Genomic DNA, 19,769 nt, shown 5'->3' on the forward strand with positions numbered 1-19,769 from the left:
ATTAATTCAGTTGATAAAACCAAATAATTCTGTTTTATCCCCAACCGTTTCTTTAGAAACTTGCTTTCATTATTCATCAACAGCGCTTCTGTTCGGCAAGTGGTGAAAGCGTCATTGAGACTGAGACTTGAAAGCTAAGTGTGTTGATGACAATGAGAAAAATTTGTATATTCCTATTTGCCTATATCTATTTTCTTTCTGACAACAGTGATGTTATGGCTAAATTTCACATATTTTATTTTTCTAAACTTTCATAGCTTACCCATGACCAGCGGCTTTCCTTCAAAAGAACACTTGCACTTAGTGGTACGCTCTGGCCCAGTCCCCCTCATATCTGATAAGACAGAAAAAGAGGATTTTGATCATAGTTTGGCTACGACAAAAACAACAAAACTTTACCATGTAGCAGCAGCAATGGTAGGGGAGAAGACTTGTACAAAACTTTACCATGTGCAGCAGCAATGGTAAAGGAGAAGACTTGTACTGTTACAGTATTTTCCATTTGAAATGGAAACGTGAATGTGACCAACGTGACACAGACTAAAACGGGAACCGAACGGTCTAGTGTGACGATCTACTTACGAATAACACCACATCAATTCCCAGTAACATAACACACACACAAAAAAAAAAAAACTGCCAGTAACATATATGATGGAACTGTTTCCATTCAGACTGAACTGAATTGAATCATTGTAGCTTTTCGTGGCCTGAAGAAAAACAGAAAAGACAAAAAGCTCATCGCAAAATCATGTCAAGTCATGTCGCCGGAGTCGTTTACTCTCACGCCACATCGTGTAACGCTGATCGTGACAGGTCCAGTCATTTCTTTACCGTCACCTCATGATGTCACGTCAAACCACGTCTCAACTTGTTCTGTCACATCGTGTCATGCAACAATCGGTCGCCTTCTACCATGTATAAGAGTAACGTCATACACCGCGATACGTCAAGTCAGTCGCGCCACGTCACCTCAGCTTCTGTTACCTTTCCTTCCCATAACTAGTCTGAGCCGCCAGTTTACCGTAGGTTTAGAGAGGGCTGAGCAGAAAGACAACAGGCTCACTTTTCCAAGGCACTCATGCTCCACGAGCTTCAAATATAAGTTCGTGGAGCATAGGGACTTGGAATAAGTATAATAAGTGCAAAGTGCTGTGACGCAATAGTACATCACAAAGCTATTATATTTGATTTATTACCGTGAAAGATGCAGCCTTTGTGTTTTAAGATAAAACGAGTCAATCTTCCTATATTAACGAGTAAGGAACGTAGGTTTCTTCACTTTCTATTCGCTCTGACTAAGGGCTATTTAGTAGAGCTAAGACACGACACGACAGCTTTCGAAACTCTTTAAAGTGGCCAGTTCACAATATCAACTCCGTTGATAAAACCTAATTATCTTCCTGTTTTAGTAGGTTCCTCTGCATTAGCATTGACCTCATCTAACTTGCCTTGAACTTGTTTTATACGCCCAGCGTAGTACAAGAATATCGCTCCCTGCGAAAAAAAGTATAATACATACAATAAAACTTGATATGCTAACAGCAACCTGCAGTTATCGCCTGAGGGAGGGGGAGGGAGATTTTGGGGAATCGTATGGTTTTTAGGGGGAACGGAGGGGGGACTATAGCAAATTAATTGCCAATCAACTGCCAAGAAGGGGTGATCAAAAGAACATGACAGAGCCTTAGGGGGGGTTAGATAAATTTTATGGTGACATTACCAAAATCTCCCACCCTCTCCCTTCTCCCCTCTCCGCTAAAGATAACTAATGACCGGCCCTTAGTACTTCTAGAAATAGAAGGACCAAGCAGAGATAAAAATGAAAGCGAGGGAGGTTTGGTAACGAATAATCAAACGATAGGTAAGCAACTTTAACTCTCTACACTATCAGATCAGTATGCATATTCTCCATACTGATCTCTATACATTTCCTGAGGTGCTGACAAGGAGAAACTGTTTCACAATCAAGAGCTTCTTTTGCTGATGCTTAATTTCTTTCAGAGGTAAGAAGAAATTAGATGCTTGTCTCGACTTTTTCAAAAAGGAAGACTAGAAAGTACGATTCAGAGTCAATGGAAACTGCTCTCATTGCTGCATTACCATGTGATATCGCCGCTTTTGTCTCATGAAATCAGAGAGCAACACCTTGTCAATCCTTTACGCAATACTTTTGGGATGTCTGCAAAATCAAACCTGTCTTTTGCGGTCACGCGGGGAACTGCTTGATACAGGTTGATGGTATTGCAAAGTACGCCAAAAAACGCTATTTTTTCATAAATGACCACTTAATGAACAAAAAGAAACTCAAACATTCTTCTCAAATTGATTTAGGGACCAATAGCGCTTTATACTATTACTAAAAATAGATTTTGTTACGTGATAACCTATGAGACCCCCCGCACAGACTCAGACAAGCGAGAGCTCTAAAATTAAAACAAAACGACGGAAAATTTCGTCAAAAAATGACTTGGCGTTCTGAAAGGAAGGGGCATGGTTAGTACCAAACACTGTTGTTGGGGTGAGTGTAAGACTGACTCAAGATATGCAGATAAATGGCCGAAATCACTCAAAGAGTGAAAGGAATTAGGGAAGAAAGTATTCATTCCTTTCCCAAAACCTTCGCGAGACATGGCAAAGTGCAAGCGTTGGCTGGTGGCTTGTTCGCATGAGTTTTTTACGGAGAAAAACATAACAAGAAACACTTAAGTTATATTTGTGCTCTTCACTGGCCCGGCGGAAAAGGTCCAACAGCCGAATTTCCCGATCCACTAAAGGCAAATCTAAGACCAGCGCAAGTAAGTTGAGCACATGCTCCTTAGAGGAAAGCACCGAAAGAAAGAGAAAATTCAGCGTCAAAGAAACAGAAATTATTCAATGACAACTGCCTGAACATTAACTACATAAACTACATGAACTGGCATTTAATAGAAACACAATCAGTATTGAGCGAAATATACAAAAATCCGCCGCTCGTATCTTACAAGAGGGCGATCGCTAAAAAACATGCTCGTGAGAGCCAAACTTTGAATAGGCTATTCTAAACACGCGCTGGGGAGTCGTGTAGGCCTGTCAACCCCCTTTTTACATTGAATAAAGGCTGATAGTTTCGAAAGAAACTGTTTGGGGCTGCGTCGGTGGGAGTAACGAAATAATTTGGATATATCAACAAAGTTGAAATGGTAAATTGGCCACCGTAATGATTACAAAAGCTGACGTTTCGACGATTCTAACACCTCGAACAAAGACACTTTCGAAACACTTCAGACTCGAAAGTCTAAATGGACTCCCCCAGAGGGCCAGTTCGCATCATTAGACTTTTTTATCAAAAATGCCGCCACGATATCAACAAACTCAATTTCAAACGTATTACCAAATTTTCTAATCTCTCTTGTGAAGAGTGGTCGGCTCTAAAAAGTCTTAGAAAACGCAAAGACATAGTTATCAAAGCGGCCGATAAGGGCGGCTCAGTCGCGCACCGACCTCTACCAAAAAGAAGCTTTGCGGCAACTTTCTGACACCTCTTTTTATCAAAAGATCGACAAAGACCTCACTGCCAGCAATCAAAACTCCGTCAAGAATACGATCAACCAACTCATAACCAAACAAGAATTGCCGGCCACAGCAAAGAATCTCATCATAACCACTCCTAGAACTTCTCGTATTTACTTTTTACCTAAAATTCACAAACCTAACAACCCGGGTCGGCCCATTGTCTCGGCTTGCAGTTGCCCTACCGAACTTATCTCCAGCTATCTAGACAAAATTATGGCTCCCATCGTCAAAACTTTACCATCATATATTAAAGACAGCCAACACGCTCTTCAAATTTTTCGAGACTTTAATTTCCTTGGCCAAAACAAACTTCTTTTCACCATGGACATTACGTCTCTTTACACTGTCATTCCTAATGGCGAAGGCCTTCTGGCCCTTAAACATTTTTTTGATCAACGTACTGTTAAGGAACCTAAATCTGAAACACTACTACGCTTAGCCGAACTAGTGCTCACACTCAATTGTTTTTCATTCGGAAACAACTTCTTCAAACAAACCAATGGTGTAGCCATGGGCACCAAAATGGGACCTAGCTATGCGAATCTTTTTGTAGGTTTTGTCGAACATCAATTTTTCAGCCAATACAACGGGTCCAAACCGGAACTCTACGGTCGCTACATCGACGACTGTATCGGCGCTACCTCCTCTACCAGAGAGGAGCTCACTCAATTCATAACTGCAGTCAATTCTTTTCACCCGGCTCTGAAATATACTTGGGAAATTTCTGACAATTCTTTATCCTTTTTAGACGTCAAAGTTTCAATTGAAGGTAACGGTTTATGCACTAGTGTGTATTACAAACCTACAGACTCGCATAATTACTTGTTATATTCGTCTTCTCATCCATCTCACGTTAAGAATTCCATTCCTTTTTCTCAGTTTCTAAGACTTCGTCGTTTAAGCAGTAATGACTCTGATTTTCACCACAAATCAGAGTCAATGTGCCAGTTCTTCGATAAACGTGGTTACCCTGTTTCCGTCGTTCAAGCGGGTTACCACCGCGCTCAACTTATTGATCGACATTCAGCACTACAAACGTCGCATAAGGAAGATTCCGACCGCATTCCATTCACTCTCACGTTTCATCCTCACAACCACTCAGTTAAATCCATCATTCTTAAAAACTTCAAATTACTTCAAAACGATCCAGAGACAAGCACTATCTTTTCGCAGCCTCCGCTCATTTCATTTAAACGCGACAAAAACTTAGGCAATTTTTTGGTCAGAAGTTCTTTTCAGACTAATGAGCAACCAGGCACTTTCAAATGCGCTCGTGCACGATGCAAAACGTGTCCTTTCATTAACAACACTGATAAAATATCGGGACCTAAATGATCCATTAAGATCACCGATCACTTCACGTGCACCTCCGCTAATGTAATCTATTGCATAACTTGCACTTATTGCAAAAAGATATACATCGGCGAAACAGGCAGAAGACTAGGTGACCGATTCCGAGAACACCTTCGAGACGTGGAAAGGAATGACAAGGACACATCGAAACCAGTCGCTAGACATTTTAATTTACCTAATCATTCTAAGCAACATAAGGCAATCTGCGGTCTTTCCTTGCACTTAGGTGGCACGGAAAGCCGTAAATATCTTGAACAAAAGCTCATCTTTCAAACCGGCAGTCTAAATCCCACAGGGATCAATGAACGCTTTTCATTCCACTAATTTATTCATGTTTTTCTCGTTGCCATGCACCCACCAATAACGTAGCTCCATTTTCTGCCTTTAAAAGCACACACAACCCACAATTCCTCTATTCGCTCCGACGAAGGGCTAACGCTCGAAACGTCAGCTTTTGTAATCATTACGGTGGCCAATTTACCATTTCAACTTTGTTGATATATCCAAATTATATCCCTTTTTACATTGTTTACATCAGAATTTTCTTAGAAAACTTTGGCAGCAAACCATTTTCCATGATCGATTGCCGGATCAAGGGTGTGATAATTCCCGCATCTCACAGTCTGTACAAGATCTTCTCGTTTACCGCTTAATTTTAAGCCCCTACATTTTAACCACCGTTTTAGCTGGTCTACAGTGTATTCTTCCGGTTCTCTTTCAAATTTGGAGCCAGAAACGCCGTCCTCTTCGGTCAGAACTGTAAGGGAATAAGCGAACTACTCGCCATTTCCCTTGTAGCTCTCAAAGAAGTGGAGTTTGTTTGTCTGAGTCACGCGGGGGGTCTAAAATTTCATGACGTCATTAGTATAAAGCGCTATTCAGTGACCAGCACGTAAGCTACGGCTACTTTGGTCACTGTCCACACATATACAAACCTGCATGATATCTACTTGTCATTATCTTCTTCACTTAATTATATAAGTCATCTTATACTGTATTAATTTGAATAGTGCGAAATACACTTGGAAACTTGAAACTGGGAAGATAAATATGGATTAAACTTTACTTGAAAGATAATTCTTAATTTAATTTGAGTGGTTCTATTTTAAGTGACCATTCAAAACAGATAAGGACATTACAAAAAGGCTGTTGAGATTCAGCAAAGGGTGACCACGACCGCTTAACAGTCCTTTTCACAGTTCTGGGGTTATAATAATAATAATAAAGTAGATGCTTCTAGGGCGCATTTCTAATCTCAATGCGCCTAACAAAAGATTATTAAGACATAAGAATAAGTAATTAATTAACAGTAATGTTTTTTTAAACAAAAATATCTTAAGCTTAGTTTTGAATGTTTCTACTGTTTTGGTGGCCAACCCTTCGAACAAGAAGAATAACGATCTAGCAATTACGTTGCTCCTGAAGAATTTCACACCTCTTTGTTTTCGACCCAGGCCAAGATGTGATATTTATGGCCGACTTTGAAGTGACCGCAGCTTTTTAATATGATCAAAGCAAAAGTTCCGCAAGATTTGAATGTGGAAGCGTCTATTCGTGCTTTGACATTCATTATCTCCACGTGTTTTACCGTGATCATTCTTGGCGTGCATTTCACTCAAAGTCTGCTCCTGTTCAGCTGAGTTCTGTTTAGTTTTGATTTCCGAAAATGCCCAAGCTGAAGTACGTTGATGTTGTTGAGTGGAGATCGTAGGGAGTGGAGGCGCAGAGTTTCTCGAAGATCATCGTTCGTGATCCCTTCAATGTGAGAGAAGGAGGTGAATGTTCACGGCAAGGAACGGACATGTTCTCGCAGTATTTGGTGAGTTTATAAACCCAGTATTTTTTTCAATTACTTTGATTTTCGATATAAAGTGCAACATATGTTTTGTTTCTTTTGAATTCCTTGGTTTGATCTTCACATCAATGCTTGTTAAAGCATAACTCTTAAGAATTTTGACTTCAAACAGGTTTTCGATCCACTTTGTCATCTGACTAATTTGACGGTTCTTTTTATTCTTAGCTTAATACTTTATGTCTATACTCTCTTGTTAGTGATTTTTTTTTTTGACAAAACTATAGTCAGACTTTCGCTGACAAGAAATGTTTCCACATTAGGTGGGCCCTAATAATGGCAGCATAGATCTTATTCAGATTACACCTTTGGAAGAAATGACTATCAAAAAGTGATAGTTCACTAAAGAATGTTAAAATGCTCAATATATTTTCAATATCTTTTTTTTTTCAATCTTCTTATGATTGGAAAATACAGTATACGGTATTACATCACATAAACGAAAGGTACAACAGATAAATCTTTCCTTTTACTGGTTTAAATTCTGCAATTAAAACTCAGTTACTAACATGACTGATTGAAATAAAGTTCTTTCAGCAAGAGTTTCTTGTTTATAATTTATGTTCTGCACTATACAGTTTCAAATATAACATGCTTTTTACTTAAACTGCTTTCATCTGCTTTTTTCTTTTTTACAGGTATTGGGTTCAGGAAAAGATTCCTTGCAGCTATAAAGAATAAATGCTGAAAAATCTTGAAAATCTGGAATATGCTAGAAAAAGCTGGAAATTGATACATTACCTTAATCACTACTTCCTTTAAGGAGCATGCAAGAATTTCCTAGAAAATTCTAGAAATATACATTTTGTAATAGGCTGGAAAAGGCTGGAAAAAGCTGATTTTATGACCTAGTCTGTGATTTGTGGAATAAGCTGGCAAATTCTGGCCAATTTTACCCTAATTAGCATGTTTCATTAACATTCTAGAATATCCTAGAATTTTCCAGAAAAGAAAACAGGTAAATTCTAGAAATTTCTGGAAATATTTTCTGTCATATTTCTAGAAAATTTCTAGAAATAACCAGAATATTCCAGTCTTATTTTGCAAGGGTTTAAATAGCTTGTTTGGCTAGTAAACAAACTGAAATTGTCATAACATCTAAGATATCACTAGCCACTTGGCTAGTAAGTTGAAAAGTTGGTGTCTGCATGCAATTAAGCCTTGGAAGGGTTGGTGAGAAGACTTTGCTCAGATATTATGCAGACAATGTTGATACTGCATTGTCAATTAGGCTTTGCATTTGATTCAGAACTAATTATGATACACAAAATTTTGATGAATTAAGTGCCAGAACCAGGACCATGCAAGCAGAATTTTTTTTCAGATGCTAGAATTGAAAAGGGAAGAATGAAATTGAGATTTAAATACTCCTCATTTTCTGTAAAATTCAGTGGAAATTTCTACAGTCAGTGGTAATAATAAACTCAAACTAATTACAAAGTATGATGCCTTCAGGAGTGTTTGGTTTTTGTAAATAACTGAAGAAGATGACTTGATGATGATTTGTTCATTTATGATGTGGCAAGGAGGATGCAAGGGGTGCCCATGACTCCCCTCCCTTTGTAAGCCTTTTTTTGCCACAAGAAGTAAAACCGAGTGTAACTATCTGCCAGTTAAATTAATGAAGATTTCTTGATTCACCTTAGGATAGCATGTACCATGCTCTTGGTTATAGCACCATTATGTGTCTTCAGGCTATGATGACATTTGAACCTGTGAGTACTAACAGAATTACCTAACATTAAAGAATTCAAGACTCCCTCTAACCCAATATCTGTTTAACTAATTGTGCTTTATAAAATATATGTTTTTTGTTTGCTTTTTTTTTTAACAAGTTATAGGGTTACGGTTGGGTTAGGGGAAGGCTACATGCACAGTTCTTTAAATACTGAGACATTGATCCCAACATCCTTGGGACAGTCTGAGGGCCTCTTTAAGAGTTCAAAATCTAAAGTTTTGTTAGATTAAGACACAATATTGATTACCATGGTTCAAGTTTTGCTTGTGCTTGAAGGAACTTGTTTGACAAACACAGGTTGACAGCAGTATTTGTCATCTTAATAGCATCAGCTAACACTTTCTCATCCACAGCACCACTGTAAACAATCAAGACTAGATTAATATTTTAAGCTTATACAATGCATGTCTGTGAAAGGTAATACCTTCCAATACTTTATCATTTTTAATTTAGTTACTTAATTTTTGCAATTAACAAATGGTAAACACCACAGCATAAGCTATTGAGTTATGGATGAATGCAGAGGTTGCAGAGCATGAAAGAATCATAAAAGTCACGCAAGGCGATAGCTGAGAGCAACTCTAGCTTCCTGAGTGCTTAGCAACCTCCCATGTGCATCCATATCTCAATAGTGTATACTGCAGTGTTTATCATTTGTTTTGTAACATAGCATTGATACATTGTAGCAGAAGAGGTCCCTTTTTTTACTTAAGAAGTCTTATGTGACCAGAAAAAACAAGTGTGTAGAAACTGATCCTTACATTTGGTCATGTGAGCGGCCTACACCCATGGGCATAAATGGTGTACAGTGATTTGACCAATCAGAGTGTGCACTCTAGTTTGGTAATGTTATGAATTTGTTATGAATTTTTTATGAATCAATGGCCAGCATTTGAGATGAAAAGGATTTTCAGTCACAACAATAGTGAATGTGTAGTTACTGTATTACAAAGTTGGGCAATGGGTGTCAAGGAGATGGAATTAAGTGAAATATTTAACTTGAAAGAAAAGGAGAATGAGGAAATGAAAGAAAGAGACAGCTGTTGGGGGCCTTAGAAGAGAGAGATAGGGAAGCTAATGGAAGCATGTGGTTTTTAAATGAGAAGGGAGGAATCAAGGGAGAGAGATATGGAAAAAGGCAGGGGAGTGAGGTTGGTAGGGAGGAAGTGTGATGAAAAAGTTGGATGGAAGGTACAGGAGAGAGGAAATTAATGTCTCCTACCCTTAACCCTGCAGGAGATGGGACCTACGGTTTTGTTCATCCTACCGCAGAAGGGTAGGACTAGAACAGAACATATGCCAACCATGCGAGTAGTCCACCTAATAAATCCCACCCATCCCACCCCAGGGAAGGACATCGGCATCACACAGTAATCTCATGTGTGGGAAAAATTAACGTCTCCTGCCCCTAACCCTGTAGGAGACAGGACCTCCATTTATTCATCCCCATCTGAGAAGACTAGAATATCTAACCATTTCTTGAGTTATAGAAAGGTAGCATATTCTTCTCAATTATTTTAAGACCTTGAGTTTTGGTCCAGCCGGGGCTTGAACCCTCGACCTCCTGCACACCAGTCCAGCCCTCTATCCATTGGGCTAACCAGGAGGCGGTTAGCTCAATGGATGAATGGAGAGCGGAATGCATGGAGGAAGGGAGGTAGGATAGATGGAGAGCCGAAAGGGGATAAAGGTGTGGCTAAGTCAGCTCCTCAACTAAGAGGCCCGAGCTGCCTGCTGTCCAGGGGTTAATCAATTTTTTCATTATAAAGCAACTTGAATTGTTGCTACTCCCCAAGGATGGGATGCTTGCACATTGCAAGAAGAAGAAAGTAATATTCATGGTTATTTTGATTTTAATTAATGCTAGAATGTAATTTGGTTCTAATCTTTGTATTTTTTTTTTCTAGATACAGAAGAAAACATACATGGACAGAGTCATTCACCAGTTGGATTTGGAATCCATCCTATGATAATTTAACAGAAGGTATTCTCTACTGCAGTGTTCTTGTTACAGTTTTTGTATCTTGATTATGATGTTTCACAACAGGACTGCATCAAACACTCTGCCCTTTTTCTGAATTGAGATATGTTTTGTTTTCATTCTAGTGGAAAGACATGCTGAGCTATGCTATGCTGAGTGTTTATTTATGAGGGCATTACTCACATTTATTCAGGTAATGATAAATAGGGTTGACTTTCTTTCACTCTCAGTGAATCTTTGATAACTATTCACTGAACTGGAGGGGGCTAATGGCAGATATTTGTCTAGCTGCAAGCCAGCACGCAAATGTCCACTGCCTTATAATAGCCACCACCACTGAGGTGAAAAGTTGTATGGTATAATCATATTAGAACAGTAAGATAATAGAGCACAAAAAGGATGATTTTACCTTTTGTTATTTATTCCTGCAATGATCAACATACCTTCAGTTGTAAATCCCAGACGCGAGTTGCACAGAGGTGAATAACAAAGGATATTTGGAGTTTGAGTAACCAATCAGAGCGGTGTGCCATCAGTGCTATCCATTGTCTTGGTTTATACTAAACTCGACTATTTTAGTCAGTAATAAACTATATAGCTTAATAATGATGAATAGAAATCTGCTAGTTTAGGAGGTCACTTATTACCATGGACAATAGATTAGGTTGTCTGTCTGGAATGACTCCTACAAATTTCTCTTTAGGATGAAAATTTGGTCAGCTTCATTCGTGGAGCTCTCAAAATCAGAAGTGCTTATCAAACTTACAAGTAAGTGTTGCAGTGAAATTCAGATCGTTTCAATGCACCAACTTATTGAAAACAATTAGTTTGCACACCAATTTTTATTGCAGCCCTATATAAGGTATCATTTATTTTGTTAATTAACCCCTTAACTCCCAGAAGTGATTAACCTGTAACTTCTCCCTATAATATCCCTTTGTTATTCAGCAAACAGGTAATGAGAATACTCAAACTTATCAGGTAGAAGTGAATAGCTTGATTTAACACCAAATTCTCCTTACTAAGTTACAAAGAAATCTGTAGCAGCTAGAGGGGAGAATTATCTATCAGAACAATGGAGTCAAAGGATTCATAATATCGTACTATTCCTCTTAATTCAGGACTTGCCTGGACATGGTTGCCCATCAGCCATCTTCTCTTCAACATTCTCCCCAAAGAAAGGACTTTGAAGGAGGAGTTCATCTTGGCATTGGAGGATTTAATTTGGCGAGTCTACAGAAAGTTAAGTGAACTAGATTTATCACCTCATAAAAATTATCACGATGATCTTATTGTTCCAATCCATGCATCGTGTCCATTCTAAAGCTATGAGCATTCGGAAGTGTTTATGGTTGCCATCAGTGCTAGACTGTGGATTGAGATGGTTTTGATGTGTCATGCCTCTATTCAATCATGATTGGCAGGGGCAAACTGTTGGGCAGGCCAGGAAGCGATATGGTGGAGGTGGACAAGAGATGGACCTCTGTCCATTTCAGAAAGAGCAGAAATTCTCTATGTCACTCCAAGATGAAGAAACTTGCATGAGTTTTCTTCAAATTAAATTAAATTGTCATTTTTCAGACTACAATTGTAACACTTTGCTTGCACAGTGTTAACACATTTTATTTTTTTTGTCTTCTCCTAGATGTTGTCCTTACTTCCTGCAAAGATAATCAAGTTGTTAGAGTGGGTTGGTTTTTCAGGAGACAAGGTAACACTTTCATTCCTCAGACCCTGAGTCAAAGTCCAAGCCTGTAGATTGCAAAGATTCTTTCATGAAGCCAATTTCAATTGGGTGCGGAATGTACAGAATTGCAGTTATGAATTGCCTTTTGTTCAACTTCATTGTGAGAGGGTTTAAAAACTTGCTTTTTGAATTCTCGTTGGTTGTAAAATGTGATATCACATTTGATCACTTTCGTATCAGCGTCAGCTAAACAAAACTTAATCCAAATGCCATGATATAGGTTAAGACAAGTAATTCCATTTTTAATATGTCCACTCCCTAGAGGTGATTAGCACGTACGAAGCATGAGCCTCACAATTATGTCTCATACGTCAATACATAATTATTATAACACAACCAAAGTAAAGCGCGCGCTCTGATTGGTCAATTTAGCGTCCCCCATTTGCCCATGGGTGTACGCTGCTGACGTGAGCAAATGCAAAGACTATTTTTCCGCGCGCGCTTGTTTTTTCTTGTCACGTAAGATTTGTTAAATAAAAGGGATCTCTTTAGCTACAATGTATCAATGTTATGTTATAAAACAAATGGTAAACACCACAGCGTACACTATTTAGTTATGGATGCACTTGGGAGGTTTGCTAAGCACTCGAGAGGCTAGAGCGACTCTTACGCTTCTTTCGTGCTTAGCAACCTCCCGCGTGCATCCATAACTCAATAGTGTACGCTGTGGTGTTTACCATTTGTTAAATTGAGTGACCAGATCTTATGAGTGCACAAACTTATCCTCTCAGTAGAGGGCATTATTTGGATATATAATTCAATTCTCGTACATGTAACTTATTTACAAGGAGATGCGTAGTAGTAAGAATGGAGAATTGATGATCAGAACTTGAAAAAACTCAACGATGAGATGTAAGTTTTACCTTCCATTTTATGACCAGTTTTTAGGTCTGGATCATTTAGACCAAGGGTGCAGAGACCAGAACTTAAGATCACCCATGTGTGCCATGGTACTGTTGGCCTATCACAGTGTAATAACTTATTACCTTGGTAAGTGGTTAGATTTATCAGTAGAATTGATAAGTTCACGATGTTTAATAGAACGAAATCGCCATTGTCAAAAAATGTGTAGCAAAAAGCAAGATCCCAGGGATTATATTGCATGTAAATATTATCTACAGCATACGTAATGGTACAATTACGTAACAATAATTTACTTTAGAAGTGTACTGTAAAGAGGTGCGAAATTAAGTCAACAACCGGTTGAAACCTGGAAAAGGCGCGAGGTGTATGCAGCGTCAATTGACTACTATTCTGGCTGCAGAAGATCATGTTAAAAGCAAATTATCTCCAAGCTCTTGCTGATTTGTAAGCGCACGGAGGTCTGTTTTTACGAACTTGAACAAGCGCTTCTGCTGACACATGAGCATATGAGCCATACAGTAAATCTCACTATTCCAGGTTAGCGTTTTTCTCTCTTTCATTAAGATCATAACATTTTAAAAATGAAGACGTTGCAACAGCTTCCTACTTTATTGTGGTAATAATTCGTTTTTCGGTATCGTACAGTGTACGTTGACATTTATCAAACTGAAGCAAATTGCGACGATAGGAAGACTTCACAGGTTCACATACATTTTCCCTGAATTCTCAAATTTTACAAACGGGCCTAATTTCGTCGGAACCGCTTTCCTATTCGGGTGGTCAGAAATATATGGTGATCGCTTCTTATCAAAGAACAGAAAAAGTTATGTGGGAAATTGCATTATATACATTATCATTCTTGTGCCAAGAATGTTGAATTCAAGGGCTTTCTCAACACCCTCTAAAGTTGACGTACACGGAGTCTAGTGGCGTGTTAAATGCCAATAGAAAAACTACTGTAACGAGGTTACCGCTCTCAAGCTAAGAACGTGGTATCACAAACAACTCCCTCGAGTCAGTCAGATTCGTACGCACTTTTAGGACATACTCTGAGGGAAGGCTGACCCTGTCCAAACCAGGCAACAATTATTTGAAACAAAGCTTCTCTTATAGCGGGGCCATGTTATGGAATAACTTGCCCAAAAGCTTAAAAATGCTTCATCCGTTGAGCATTTTAAGCGAAATATTAAGGTAGTTGATATATCGGATTTCCCACACGGCAGTCATGTAAAGCAGTTGTAATTAGCCTTAGTTTTTAACTTGAGCTTAACTGATGATTTCCCGTGTTTAAATAAAGATTTACATACATACATACATACATACTTCTGCCTACAGCAATTAATTCTAAGAATTATTGATGCCAGTATCATTCTACCTTTAAGTTGGTCAAGTTCTCAGTCAAGTTGTTCGAGTTTGCATTCGCCTCATTGTCTTCCTCGTGCTCTTCCTCATTGTCTTCCACGTGCTCTTCCTCATTGTCTTTCTCTTTCTCTTCCTCGTCGTCTTCCTCACTATCTTCATTAACCTCGTTTTCTAGAGGACTTCCCAAACTGTCCACCTCCTCCACGTTCTGTATATTCCGAATTTCTTCGAAATATTGACCTCGAATGTTTGGGGGCTGCATCAACTCTTTCAACCTTATTGTGTGTGGTCCGTCTTTTCCTTCCGAAATATCTCGCACGATGCAGGCGACGTGGACGTAGCTATTGAACATTTGGTCTCCCCTCGGTGTAACATCAAATGTAGTTGTAATCTCAATGACCTGAGTGAAATTTCGGCGGAAAATAAGCATCATACTTGGTATACCTCCTTGTTCATCGACGGCTAAGACACCGACCCTATTTCTTATTAGGAAATGTGGGTAGAGCTGATCGTACTTGCTCCAATAGTATTCTGCTGTATCCAAGTCATCTGCGAGTTGGAAAGGCTGTTCTCCGAAACCCTGCCTAGCCAGGTTGCCCGCGTTCCTACGACGCGAGTGTGGACGGGCCTTCGGCCACAAATTTCGCGCAATGCCCACCGCTTCCAGCATGCACATACGTACAATTGCTGATGCCGTTCGACTAAATGCTGAGTTAGCCATCTCCGCTCTCTGACCACCAAACAAGAGTCTTCGATCCTCTTGTTCATCATTACTTTCTATATTTCTAATACTGGCACTTTGACTGTGCGTAGCATGCAATCGATTTCCGTGGTTTAACTCATTGAGAACGTTAAGGACTAAATTGAACGCTGGGTCCGTTTGAACGAAGGTTGTCTCTTCTTCCATCATCTTTTTCGTCGCGATATGGTTACTGAATGTTGTTCCGCTTGCACGATTCACCGAACAGGTTTTGTCATAAATGCTTTCATCTGATTGGCCTCGCTAAGCTTCATATTTTCCATAATGGTTTGTAAAGTGAGTCGCTTGACAGGTTTCGATCGTAAACAAATCGAAATAAAAATATGACTAATGGTCGTGGGTCGTGGGTGTGGGTGTGGGTAAGAGTCGTGGGTGTGGTTAATACTTAATAATAAAAATAACCATTTAAAATATTAAATATGATAATACATAAATTTTATACAACCCTGTCATTCATTAATTTAACTGTTCTTTCTTCTAGTTATTTTATTTTGTTTATTCAATTTACCCTACTTTACGTCTATTTTTATCTGTTATCTCACTGTCAATGAAATTAGTTTCAGTTTCGCGACGGGAAGAGAGATAAATCTTGTAATTACATTAAATTAGTTTCACAACACGATAATTCCGGATCTGTCACCAGCGCGATCGCCGACGAGCGTCCATTGGTCGGCTACTCTGGGATTTGATTTTTCCCTTTTTCTACTTTTTAGGGTTGTTGTCAAGGGAAATCCGCAGGACATTCTTTTGTTCTCTTGCGGTTTTCAAGCCCCAGACGATAAAAATTTCCCGAGGTAATTCACTTAGGGAAAAATCGGTCACACTTGCAAATTTGAGTTTCCCTAGGACAAAACCCTGTAGTGTGACAACAGCTGATATCGCGTTTACGATCCTCCACTGTCGAGTTACCAGTCTGGCAAAGGTTATGTGTGTGCCTTTTGAGTCAGTCGACTTGTGCACAATCAGTTTTCCTTTGTACATACAGTGTGTAATTACCAGATTTATCAATCATTCTTTTGTGATTGATGTTGTCAGACGAGATCTTGGAATTTCTATTCTTTGGCTCTGACTTTAGCCGCAAATATAGAATTCACGAGCGCTGTCGCAATTTCAACGTTATAGTACTTCTACTATATGACATCATTTTTGGTACAATCGTACAAAGCAACACAAGTGTCTCGTTAACACAGACCTCGAAAACGCAGAACGCAGACCGCAGACCGCACAGCTCGCAAAACGTGTATACAGTGTGTAATTACAAGATTTATCTCTCTTCCCTTTGTTATCAAACGAGATCTCGGAATGCGTCGCGAAACTGAAACTAATTTCATTGACAGTGAGATAACAGATAAAAATAGACGTAAAGTAGGGTAAATTGAATAAACAAAATAAAATAACTAGAAGAAAGAACAGTTAAATTAATGAATGACAGGGTTGTATAAAATTTATGTTTTATTATATTTAATATTTTAAATGGTTATTTTTATTATTAAGAATTAACCACACCCACAACTTTTACCCACACCCACACCCACACCCACGACCCACGACTTGTACCCACTACCCACGACCCACGACCATTAGTCAAACTCATGAAAAAATGGCGTTTAGTTAAGAAAAAAATGCGCTGCAGTTGTTCTTACATAATTATTTGAAGTCTTCTGTGATCTATCACCGAACAGACGTACGGCAACATGGAATCTATTTGGTTTTTTTTTTTCATTCATTTTTTTTTTTTTTAAGATAAAGAACCAGAATATTATGAGCGTCGGTTCTCTCACAGGTGGGCCAAGCTCCAGCTGTAAGATGATAATAACAGTCATGGCGGAAATATAAGAGTTTGTATGGGAATATTTACGATCGCTCTAAAGAATAAAAAATTGCGTCAAATTCTCAATAAAATTACCTCGCCTTACTTCCACAGTGTATCGCTTGTTATCTGACCGCTTACTTTGATGAAAAGGACCCATTTTAGCGAGTAGTGTCCATTTCGAGGTTTTCAACGTACACAAGAAAAGGCGCAGAATTATCTGTTTGGTTAGGAAAACCACAAAGCGCAAACTGTAAATGGTTTAAAACCAGGGAAAACATTTGATTGCGTAGTCTTATCTTCTTGGTGAGGGTAATCCTTTAATAGAAGAACTGTTGTCGGTAGTACAAACTGACGCTTCGACACCCTGACCGGAAGTCATCATCAGAGTCGAATAATGACTTCCGCTCAGGTTATCGAAATGTCAGTCACCACCACTGTCAACAGTCCCTCTCAGCACTACACTTACTTACAAAATCAGAATATGCCATCACAAATCATTAAATTGGCGAAATCAAAACATCAATAAGTAGGAAATATGACTACGTATTCATAAGATGGAAACGGTGGCGTGTGATGAACCTGAAAATGAAAATATCAAGCTAATGAAGACGCACATGTACAGACCGTAATCGAAGGTCCTTAAATAATTCTTCGACCACCAGGCTTCCTATTGAATCACAGAGCTGCACTGCTTTTAGGTTAATGACTCTTCCGGTTAAGTAAATTCTTTGTAGATGTTTAACTCTTCCTTGGTAGATTGCGATTTTTTTTTCTGGTGTTTTTGTTGTTGTTTTTTTCTCTCTATTAACAAGCTTTTAAACCCAACACCAGACTACAAGCTCCTGTCTCTCAGCTTAGGTAGTCAGTTAGAATTGAATGAGTGCCGTACAGATTAATATTTTTACGCGACGGTCTCATTTGGGAAATGGGGCTTTTAGTATTGTGACGGAATACAGTCCGCCTTATTAATGAACATAACTACCTACGGTAATAAAAGAAATCCTGTTCCCATTAAGAATATTGAAGAGAATGTGTTTACAAAATTCCCCAAGTGAGTGGCTCAATCTCCCCACACGTCTTTTCCTTCTCAAGACTTTCAGGGTTTCAACTTATGTTATGAATGCAGTGCTTTTTATTGAAATATTGTTATTTATTCCCTCAGGAAACGGTGAAGGAGATGTCATGTATGCCGAAGGAATTCTTCAGCCACATTTGAAGGCTTTTCCAAAGGTATTTTTAGCAAGGAACTTCTTCTAAATGCAGTTGATTAATTTCGAACCTGTCCCGGAGATGTGTAAATACATCATGCCCTATTGCTATAATTCCTTGGCAGTGGTTTGAAAACTCACAATCTGATTGGCTGTACAGGCGTTTCGTACCAGTGTTACCAGGCCTTCCTGGTCCGCAAGTCGTTCTCGATCTCTCTGAAATGAAGAAAGATATATACAGTCGAACCTGTACTGAGCAGCACCGTATTATGCGGTCACCTCTGTGGTCCTTTTTACAGTTGTGGGCTTGGTGGCCAAGCCTTTGAACAGGAGTGAGGCTAAGGGTTACCTTGTTATGATACAGATTTTGCTGCTTTTCAAATGAAAATTTCTTTGTTATCATATTTTTTTTTTATTGCACACACATATACAATTTACATTTCATTGGCTAATACAAAAAAAAACGTGATACAACTAAGAAGAAAAAAAACAATACAGTACAATACAGAATAAAGGAATAAAAGAAAGGAAAAAACAAGTAAAAAGAGTAAAAAATTACAGAATATCAGTCAAAAGGCACCTACGAGTTACTTACAATCTACATTATTACAGTAGAGCTTACGTATAGCTATAGATATATCGCTTCGAGTTTTTACCTCCTTTTTAAATTATTGATTTTTCGAAGGGGAGAAGCAAAATTAGTGAAGAGCACATTTCTCTATTTGCCATTGCATCAACATTTTATTTGGAATTCTTTCGAGAGCGGTTTTTTCTCAAAGCACTTACAACTGTGGACATACTGTTTCAAAAGAATAACAAATAAGTGTAGTCTGCGTCTTGGGTATTCTGATAATTGATGAAAGTCGGGTATTTCATTAAAGGTAATTTGCTCATTAGAAAGTTCAATTTCGGTCTCGTTTACGCGGTTAAACCACCTTAACGCTTCATAATAAAAAGATTTTGTCTCGGAGCAATCCAGAAAAGTATGCTCTATTGAATCTGAATTAGGGCAAAAGGTACAAATTGAATCATCAGTTAATCGAAATTTGTGCAGTTCGTTTTTGGTTACTATAATTCTATGCAATAATCTAAATGAAAACTGTCTTAACTTGTTGTCTCTCGTTGATTGATATACAAAAGAAAATTTGTTTTTCCATTCTCTATGAGTATCGGCAAAATTGACTTTCCAGGTTTTGATGCCAGTTGGTTCTACTGTGGGGCTTTTGTTAAGTATTTTATAGTAGTGTTTGCGGCGCATGTGTGCCAAATCTACGAGATTACTTCCAGGAAACAAAGATATCGTAGTAGTGTTCAGTAGCTCATGCAAGGGAGCTTCACATTCCCTGGCTTTTTTCTTCAAGTCAGTTTGAATAGCTGCTATGAGTTGGAAGTAGTGGAGATCAGGGGCGTAGCCAGGATTTTTCCGTAGGTACGCACAGTTTTCCATCTCACCTCTTCACCCCCCCCCCCCCCCAAAAAAGATCAAAGTCATTTTCGATTCACGTGTCTTTTATTTCAAATCGCGTGCGCAAGAGT

The 19,769-nt window shown here is 38.7% G+C and overlaps 2 protein-coding genes across 2 annotated transcripts in view; one reads left to right on the top strand and one right to left on the bottom strand.

Moving 5' to 3' along the window:
- The window catches only part of LOC148720488 (tetratricopeptide repeat protein 39A-like), a 32,978-nt gene that overhangs the window by 4,097 nt on the left and 9,112 nt on the right, over positions 1-19,769 (top strand). Inside the window, exons 3-12 of the mRNA XM_088737635.1 lie at positions 258-417; positions 8,407-8,475; positions 10,103-10,155; positions 10,406-10,482; positions 10,605-10,672; positions 11,183-11,247; positions 11,601-11,706; positions 12,125-12,190; positions 13,108-13,216; positions 18,188-18,255. Of these exons, the coding sequence (XP_088593761.1) occupies positions 258-417; positions 8,407-8,475; positions 10,103-10,155; positions 10,406-10,482; positions 10,605-10,672; positions 11,183-11,247; positions 11,601-11,706; positions 12,125-12,190; positions 13,108-13,216; positions 18,188-18,255 (841 nt within the window). The remainder of the gene's footprint in view (positions 1-257; positions 418-8,406; positions 8,476-10,102; positions 10,156-10,405; positions 10,483-10,604; positions 10,673-11,182; positions 11,248-11,600; positions 11,707-12,124; positions 12,191-13,107; positions 13,217-18,187; positions 18,256-19,769) is intronic.
- On the bottom strand, positions 12,448-15,471 carry LOC148720490 (uncharacterized). Its single transcript, XM_088738414.1, has one exon. It carries the CDS (start codon positions 15,360-15,362, stop codon positions 14,457-14,459), a length of 906 nt encoding a protein of 301 aa, XP_088594540.1. The 5' UTR covers positions 15,363-15,471; the 3' UTR covers positions 12,448-14,456.

The sequence above is a fragment of the Stylophora pistillata genome, chromosome 11, assembly GCF_964205215.1.
Source record: "Stylophora pistillata chromosome 11, jaStyPist1.2, whole genome shotgun sequence".
Lineage (NCBI taxonomy): Eukaryota > Metazoa > Cnidaria > Anthozoa > Scleractinia > Pocilloporidae > Stylophora > Stylophora pistillata.

Excerpts from the sequence above, each read along its gene's own strand:
- LOC148720490 (XM_088738414.1), bottom strand. The coding sequence starts at position 15,362 with ATGATGGAAGAAGAGACAACCTTCGTTCAAACGGACCCAGCGTTCAAT.